This window comes from Fukomys damarensis, unplaced genomic scaffold, assembly GCF_012274545.1.
Source record: "Fukomys damarensis isolate Sample0158 unplaced genomic scaffold, DMR_v1.0_HiC HiC_scaffold_37, whole genome shotgun sequence".
Taxonomy (NCBI): domain Eukaryota; kingdom Metazoa; phylum Chordata; class Mammalia; order Rodentia; family Bathyergidae; genus Fukomys; species Fukomys damarensis.
The window spans coordinates 34,133,324-34,142,098 of NW_022900949.1; the positions used below are offsets into that span (position 1 = coordinate 34,133,324).

Genomic DNA, 8,775 nt, shown 5'->3' on the forward strand with positions numbered 1-8,775 from the left:
ATATATATATATATATTTTTTTTTAAGCCTGTATGTGGGCTGGGGATTTAGCTCAGTGGTTCCCTGGCCTGCCTTTCAAGTGCAAGGACCCGAGTTCAATCCCCGATGCCAAAAAATAAAAATAAAAAATAAAGCCTGTATGTATTAAACTGTAGTTTGGATTTGCTATTGCCTAACCTGTGTTTGAACTTACAGTCTTCTTCTTGCCTTAGCCTCCCAGGGTACTGAGATTACAGACATATGCTACCACATCGAGCTAGTGGTGACTTTTATTTTTTAAGTTATCTCTTGGCAAAAATAATTTGTTTTTGTTTCTTTTTCTTTCTTTTTTTTTTTTGAAGCATTCTCACTATATATAGTTCAGGCTGGACTTGAACTTATGGTGTAGCCTAGGCTGGCCTGGAACTCAGGCTTCTCCTGCCTCGGCCTCCTGAGTGTTGTGTGCATCAGCATGCTCAAGCAGGGCAAACATTTGAATGGCTATTACCTCCTTTCTTCCCTTAGTTTATTAATATGCAGCATTACTCAAGTTGAATGCATTTTTTACCTTATAGTGGGCTTTTGCTCACCAATGACTTGGTTTTGGTAAGTTTTACTTGTTCCAACCATCATTGTGAAATTTTAAATTTGTTTTTCAGGTGTGGTGAGACTGGTCACGTAGCCATCAATTGCAGCAAGACAAGTGAAGTCAACTGTTACCGCTGTGGCGAGTCAGGGCATCTTGCACGGGAATGCACAATTGAGGCCACAGCCTAATTATTTTCCTTTGTCGCCCCTCCTTTTTCTGATTGATGGTTGTATTATTTTCTCTGAATCCTCTTCACTGGCCAAAGGTTGGCAGACAGAGGCTACTCCCAGGCCAGTGAGCTTTACTTGCCGTGTAAAAGGAGGAAAGGGGTGGAAAAAACCGATTTTTCTGCATTTAACTACAAAAAGTTTATGTTTAGTTTGGTAGAGGTGTTATGTATAATGCTTTGTTAAAGAACCCCCTTTCCGTGCCACTGGTGAATAGGGATTGACGAATGGGAAGAATTGTCCGACCGGTAAGCCCATCCTGGGCTTCTTGAATATGTTCCCATGTAGGAGGTAAAACCAATTCTGGAAGTGTCTGAACTTCCTTGGATAACTTTTAATTTTAGCATAATGATGGCCTTGGATTATCTGACCTCAGTAGCTGTTAAATAACATCAAGTAACATCTGTATCAGGCCTTCATAGAACATACAGTTGAGTGGGAGTAAACAAAAAAGACTAAACGTGCGCACTAATGGCTATGCGAGAGAACTCGGGATAGACGCCTAGACAGGAACACCTTCATCACAGCGTTGGTGGTGAACATACAAATGGGGATGGCAAAGGTTTAGAACAGTTTTTCAAAGACTAAATCTAAAACCCAGAGTAAACATTGATGCTCAGAGTTAGCATAATTTGGAGCTATTCAGGAATTGCAGAGAAATGCATTTTCACAGAAATCAAGATGTTATTTTTGTATACTATATCACTTAGACAACTGTTTCATTTGCTGTAATCAGTTTTTAAAAGTCAGATGGAAAAAGCAACTGAAGTCCTAGAAAATAGAAAATGTAATTTTAAACTATTCCAATAAAGCTGGAGGAGGAAGGGGAGTTTGACTAAAGTTCTCTTTGTTTCAAATTGTCATTAATGTATTTGGTGCAAAATGCTGTATATTAAAAGGGGAAGGTAGAGGACTGAAAGCTGGAAGTTTGAACCTTTTTTTTTAGTCATCTTTAGTAAAGAAAAAGTGCTGTTATAAGGACACATGGGTTTGGATACTTAGTTTTGCAGAACTGTAGAAAACTTTATTCTCATTATAATCCATTTTTATAATGCCCATTAGTGCTGTGATCATCCTGAACAGTTTTTAACACCACTGCTATGTTTGAGCATTTCCTATTTTCCTCAGCTTCATAAGGATCTGGAATGTTGGAGTACCATGTTTTTTCTGGGGTCACATTTAGAATTGACCTGGGCATTAGAAAATTCCTAGTTTAATGTCCTCACTGTATTTTTGTATTTTGGTACTGGGGATCGAACTCGGGTCCTAGTGCTTGCAAGGCAGGTGGCGGAACCACTGAGCTGAATCCCTGGCCCAATGACCTCACTTTATAAATAAGTGAATAAGAGCTTAAGACTGATTGAAAGGAACCCTGACCATCCTTCCCACCTCATCATGTGTATCGTGGGGCTCCTCCCACTAAATTAAATTTAGCCAGTGAAACATACTTTCCCCATCGAGTTAGCATTTCTCTTCCCCACTCACTGCCTTGTGACTGGCTGTGGGTGTGTTGTGGATCTGGTAAGTTTGTTGTTTGGTGTCTTCGTGCTACTGACAGAATGCTGCTCTCAGATGAGTGGGCAAAGCTGTCAAAGTGAGATCGCGACACTGATTCTTTTCTTTAATGCAATCTTGGCATCTTTCTGTTGAGCAATAGTTCTGAGAAATGGTCTTTCTCGGCTTTTAATTAGGTACATATATCTTGAAAATTTCATTTTCAGTCACATGTAGGAAACAGTACAAGAATCCTTCAAAGGCATCACCGTTACATGCAGTTGACAGGTTTGGGGGCTGGTGCACGTGTGGCCATTTCCCACCAAAGTTTCTGGTCCCCAGTAGGAAACCTAAAACAACAGGAATGCTGGGCTCTTAAGTCACCGAAGTTCTGATTATTAGTAGCATTTTTTTTACTTCTGTGTTAACAGCTTTGTGTGTTGGGAAGTTAAATGGTTAAACTTTAGAACTGTGTTGATTCACATGATCTTTCTGCATTCATGGTCCATGGCCTGTCCTTGTTTTGAGACTTACTTAATACACATAAGACTTCACAGCAAACCACAAAGGATTCCATGATAAATCTGTCTTGACCTGACGACTGGAGAAGTGCAACATGCACATGTAGTTTGCTGGGGAATCAGGCTGATTAATTCATGGGAGCCAATGTACTGTAGTTCTTGGTGGAATGAAGGCCTTGTTGTGAGGCTTGGCTTTAAGGTGCTTAAAACAAAAATGGCTAGGTGTGGTGACACACACCTAGAATTCTAGTGCTCACGAGGCCGATACAGGAGGATTGTAGTGAGTGGAGGCAAAAGCAAGACCCTGTCTTAAAAAAAAGCCAGGATACTCTGTAGCTGATACAAACCATTTAGAGGGGTGAGCGTTTTATTTAGTACTTCTGGGTGATTTTAGGAGTGTGGGTACATGGAGTTCCTCATTTGGAAAAAAGCTATGCAAGGGATGAGATGAGGTCTGCAGTAATGTGAGGTGACATTTGTCTCCAGTTGTGACCATGTGCTAGTCCACTAATCTTGGCTGGTAGTTGACACAGTGAACATGAACAGGTAAAATGGCAGGGTTCAGAGGTCTGTTCAGTGCGCCTGAGAGAAGTAGGACTTGTTGGCGTTTTTAAATAAAAAATTGGAATAAATCAGCATTTGATTGTACAGGTGTTCCTGCTTGTCCTCAGCACAAGGAATACCGTGCTGGCTGCTTCCACAGCCACCCAAGACCACTGGCAGTTGTGTCTCAGCCACTCCATGCAGAACTGAGCAGCCGCTTCCAGTGGGCTAGACATTTGGATTTTTTAAAAAGGTTAAACAATTTTTAAAACCTTGCAAACTAATAACATGCTCGCTCTAGAAATTTAAGCAGTGGAAGAAAATTTTAGCACCACCACCACACTAGGTTTTTTTGTTTTAATCGGGGTCTCACTGTGTGGTTCATCCTGGCCTTAAACCCATGGTAGCCCAGGCTGGCCTCATTGCTGTTTTATCACATTGTTTCCTTAGTTTTGCTTTTTGTTTTTTTGGTACTGGGCATGGAGCTCTGGTCCTTGGGCTTTCAAGGCAGGCGGCAGCACCACTGAGCTAAATCCTTGGTCCCTCGGTTTTGAAAAAGGTCAAAAACAAAAGGCCTTGGAGTTTTTTTTTGGTGGGGGTACTGAGGATCATACTTGGGACCTTGCACTTGTGAGGCAGGTGGTTGCACCACTGAGCTAATCCCCAGCCTTGGAATTTGAATATTTATGATAAGGGGTAGTGTAGAAGTAAGGTTTTCCATTTTATTTCATTTCATCATAAAACTTGGCCACCAAGGACCCAATGTGCCCAGTAGGCAGAAATACCAGTGCTGAGCTTTGTTCCTGGCCTTTTCTTTGAGTCCATCTTACTAAGTTTCCCAGGCTGGCCTCTATCTTGATCATGCCTCAGCCTCCAAAGTAGCTGGGATTCCTGGTGTGTATGACTGTGCTTGGCTAAAATTTTGCTTATTAAATTTTTTAAAAAAGGTTTTGAAAATTTTTATTTGTAGTGTTGGCCCAGGAAAACACAACAGGATGAATGTCCTTCCGTGGGGGTTTGGCTCATGTGGTTGGAGAACAAATCAATAGGTCTAATTCTGTGAGGCAAGGCTTGAAGCTAGTTTGGGTGAATGACAGGAAGGAAGCAAAACAACAACGACTTAAGTCTCTAGAGGATATAATAGCACAGTATCCAGTCAAATCCAGCTACCATCAAATTTACGCTAGCTTCACTCTGAAAAGCAAATCTCAGCTGTCAAGGAGTTTTGCTTTACATGTTTTGCAAAGAGCAGAACTTTATTTTTGATAATCCTAAGGCTTGAGCTCAGTCTTTGCCCTGAACTGCATTTCTAGCCCTCTGCTTTTTTGCGGGGTGGGCTTACCAAATTACCCTTCTCACTCCAATGTGCCAGTTTTCCTCAGCCTCCCTGAGGGCTGGGATTACTACCTGGCCAACACATTTTTTAGTGTTTTTAATAATTTGAGGTGTAATTTGCAAATAATGCACCCATTTAATAGCTTGATATTTTGATACATCTTCATGTAATCACCCCCTCAAGATAAAGAGAACATTTCCATCACTACACGAAGTTTCCTTGACCCTTTTGTAATCAGTTCCCCCATCTCATCCCAGGAAACTACTGAGACTTTAAAAAAAGAAAATCTGTTGAATTTAAAAAAATGAGTTTTTCCTTACCCATATGGGTGTCTGATTAATGACAGTTAATGATTATGTAGATTAATGAGTGATAAAAGCCCACTTTCCTAATAATTCAGAAGTTCCTTGTAGTTGTGAAAAAGTGAGGAGTGTTAAGCTCCTGTATACATGAAAGAATAAAGAGGGCAGATGTGTAAAGACTGATAGGCAGTGAATTTAAGGCACTTGAAAGTAGCAGATCTGAGAGCAGAATATATTGCACTGCTCTTTCTTGGCTTTTTTCCTTTCCCTCAGGTGACCAAGAGATGGGGATGATACAACAAGGCTGAGGTAGTAACAATATCTGATAGCACACGGTATTAGTCTCACAGTGTTGGAATGTGTTTAGAGGCATGGAGTGAGAATAAACAATTTAACAAGACACTCTTACCCCTTCTGAGTAAGAGATCTAGGGAAATGTTGAACAGCAGGTCTAAAGCCATAGAGCTAGTTAGGGCCAATTAGTTCTAGTCCATATGATTCTCCACAACCTGGGAGAATTAATTACTATGAGATGAGAGTAAGGTGTAGTATATGCCTGCAACCCTAGCCATGTGGGAGGCTGAGGAAGGAAGATCTCAAGTTTGAACCCAGCCTAGGCAAGTTAGCCCCTTCTCAAAATAAAAAGGGCTTAGCTGTATCTTGGTGATAGAGTGCTTAGCATGTACAAGGCCCTGGATTTGATCCCCAGCACCAAAGGAAAAAAGATTCAGGATCTTGGGCTTTTTTTTCTCAGTCTGTATTGGTGTACACTGCACTGATCCCTAAATTGGAACATGCACCATCCTATTTAACACACAGTTACTAAAACCGTAAGTTCCATATGATAATTTATCTTGCCAAATTTATAAAATGGAATGCTACATCAAAATTTTAGCATTCAAATTTCCCTGTATGTAATCCATGAATTTTTACTAGAAAATACATGCCTATTTGCAGTCCTTTTGTAATTTTTCCATGTATTGCTATTTTTATTTTCTATATAACTCCCTGTGATAGAAATCTGTTACTAAACAGCATTTATAATTGTGATTATTTGATGAGGCATTGGGAAGATTTCTCAACTTTAGAAATGAAAATGAATGCCAGCACATATCCTAACTTTTAAATACATATCAGTTTGTTTTTATTGAGAAAAAACAAGGTTGATTTTTTTTTTCACCTTTTTTTGAGACGGTCTCACTATGTAGTCCTTACTATTTAGCCCAGGCTGGTCTTGCACTCAGCGATCCTCCTGCCTCAGCCTCCCGAGTGCTGGGATTACAGGCATGTGCCACCATGCCCAGCTGCAAGGTTGATTTTTAAGAATTCCTATAGTCCTTATTTGGCTGTTATTCTGAGATATTGTAGAGTTGTAGACCTAGAAGATTGAATATAGGTGGGCAGTGTGTTTCCTGTCAACTATTAGTGCAGAATGTCAGGTTTTTTACTTTTGGTGATTGTAAGGATGATTAGGAGGTTCAGATGATTCCACTTTTAAAGTTCCCCTAAATCTGGTTTTAATGTACTAGTAGTCAAGAATGGCACATATTCCTGATCACTTCAGTCATGATGCACAGTAAAGGAGTAAGCCCTGAAGGAGGAAGCTCAGAGAAAAAGACACCATGACTCAGTGTAGGTAATGTGGAAAAACTGGCCAGGTCACCTTGCACTTTGTCAGCCAAGCTGTGCTGTACCTGAGGCCCAAATCCCTTCTGGATTTAGCAGAGGAGCCTTGCTCATTCTTGAGACTGTAGCATCATTGTGAGCACATGGGGTGCTTGGTGAGCCCTCATTGGACTCAACCATGTTAGTTACTGGTTTAGGTTTGAAACTCTAGTACTGCCAAAGCTCCAGTGCCTGCATCTGTAAAGTGGAAATCACTTCTTTGTTGTCACTAGGAAAGGTTATGTGAGCTCTTGGTAAAGGGCCTAGCACTTAGAATAATAAATGGTATCTCTATGCTTTTTATTCAAACTTCCTGTAGTGCCAATAGGTTCTTCCCAGGCCACCTGAGATTAGTTCTCAGCGTGTTTGGCAAATTAGAAGTAGGCCTGGTCAGCCTACCTCACAAGGCACAAGGTCAGAGTTTAATCCCTGGTACCAAAGGAAAAAGCCTGGTTGAACCAGTTTAGGGATACCTTAAAACATGGCCACTAGCTCAGGCCTTTGAAAGCATGCAGACAGCAAGCAGAGAAGTGAAGTTTATCAGTGGGAAGTAAAAGGGGCTGTGTGTAGGGAGCCAAGTTAGAGCACGTGAGTCCCTAATAGGATGGGGAAGGTGGGAATAGGTACTTGGGAGTCTGTATCAATTGGATCTTACGATTTTACATCCCATAAGACTTTGATGGATTTAGGGAGTAGTCTGCTGCTTAACGTGCATAATGTATTTCATTTTTTTATTTTTTGGAGACTAGGTCTATCATTCTCCGTCAGCTTCCTGAGTGCTGGGATTACAGGTGTAAATATGAATACCTAGTCTCTTACAAGACTTTTGTTGCAATGCCAGGATTTGAACCCAGGACTCTTCATGCCATGCAGGAATTCTACCACGGAGCTACATTTCCGCTTCCTCAAAAATCTGTCCAAGTCTATAGAAAACAGTCCAGTGTCACCCTGCTGTTCACCCAGAGCACACTTGATAATCTAGTTTTAGCATCTTTGCAATAGTGATAGGCAGAGAATTTCCCAAACCAAGTCCTTGCTCCCTTTTGTTTATCAGTTCTTCCCTGAATTTGTTTAGCATTGCATTTTCTATAGGAATGGAGAGTGCTAAACTCTGCCTCAGCTAAATATCCAAATTCACTCACAAGTTTTGTTTTCCACTTAACTGCGGGACATAGCTGAGCCAAGTTTTAAGTTTCTGATACTATATAAAGATCCCCTGCTCTTCATTTTCCAAAAACATGTTCCTCAATTCTGAATTCTACCAGCAGCACTTCTTTCTTTCCTTTTTATAATATTGAATATTGAAACCAGTGGTTGGGCACCCCCGCACCGCATGTGCACATAGTTATTACTGACCAACTCTAGCTCACCTTTTAACACGTTCACGATGGGGCTGTGATTCTTCTATCTTGCTGCTGGGTGGTTCTGATGTGAATGTGTTATGTTTCCACTCACTTGAACCATCAGTGGTATGTGCGTGGTACAGACCTATTAAGTAGTTCAAACCTATGGAGTAGTCATGTATGTACTACTGGTGGTTCAGGTAGGCAGGGGCAGGTTAAGACAGGTTCTAAATTGCCCTGGTTGGCTTCAAAGTCCAATCTTCCTGCCTCAGCCTCTCCAGTAACTTGGGTTACAGGAATGTGCTATCATACCTGGCAGTAGAAGCTCTTGTAGTTTTTGGAGGTTCAGGCTGAGTTTGAATGCACAACATCCTGCCTCAGCTTCCCAAATGCTGGCATTATATACATGTTCCACCACACTGCTCAGAAGCTTATATATATATTCATTCATTCGTTCGTTCATTGGGATTTTGAGACAGGTTCTCACTATGTAACCCAGGCTGCCCTTGAATTTGTGATCTTTCTGCCTCAGCCTCCCAAGTATTGGTACTGCAGGAATGGGCCACCATGCCTGGCTACTCAGCCATCAACTCTTAGATGCCAGACCCTCTACCACAGGTGGAATCTTTGTTTTTTTGTTTGTTTTTGTTTTTTTGAGACAGTCTCACTATGTAATTTAGACTGCTCTGGAACTCACTGTATAGCCCAGACTGGACCATGCCCGGCTCAGGGGTGTAATCTTAATGGGAGAGAAAACAAAATTAAAAAGTTGGACA

General features: G+C 41.1%; 1 protein-coding gene across 8 annotated transcripts in view; it reads left to right on the top strand.

Moving 5' to 3' along the window:
* The window catches only part of Cnbp (CCHC-type zinc finger nucleic acid binding protein), a 58,769-nt gene extending 57,150 nt beyond the window's left edge, over positions 1-1,619 (top strand). For all 8 annotated transcript variants that reach the window (XM_010617515.3, XM_033759560.1, XM_010617523.3 and 5 more), the window contains one exon: positions 639-1,619. In XM_010617515.3, coding sequence (XP_010615817.1) covers positions 639-756 — 118 coding nt within the window. In that variant the 3' untranslated portion in view covers positions 757-1,619. The remainder of the gene's footprint in view (positions 1-638) is intronic.
* Positions 1,620-8,775: the final 7,156 nt, after the last annotated feature.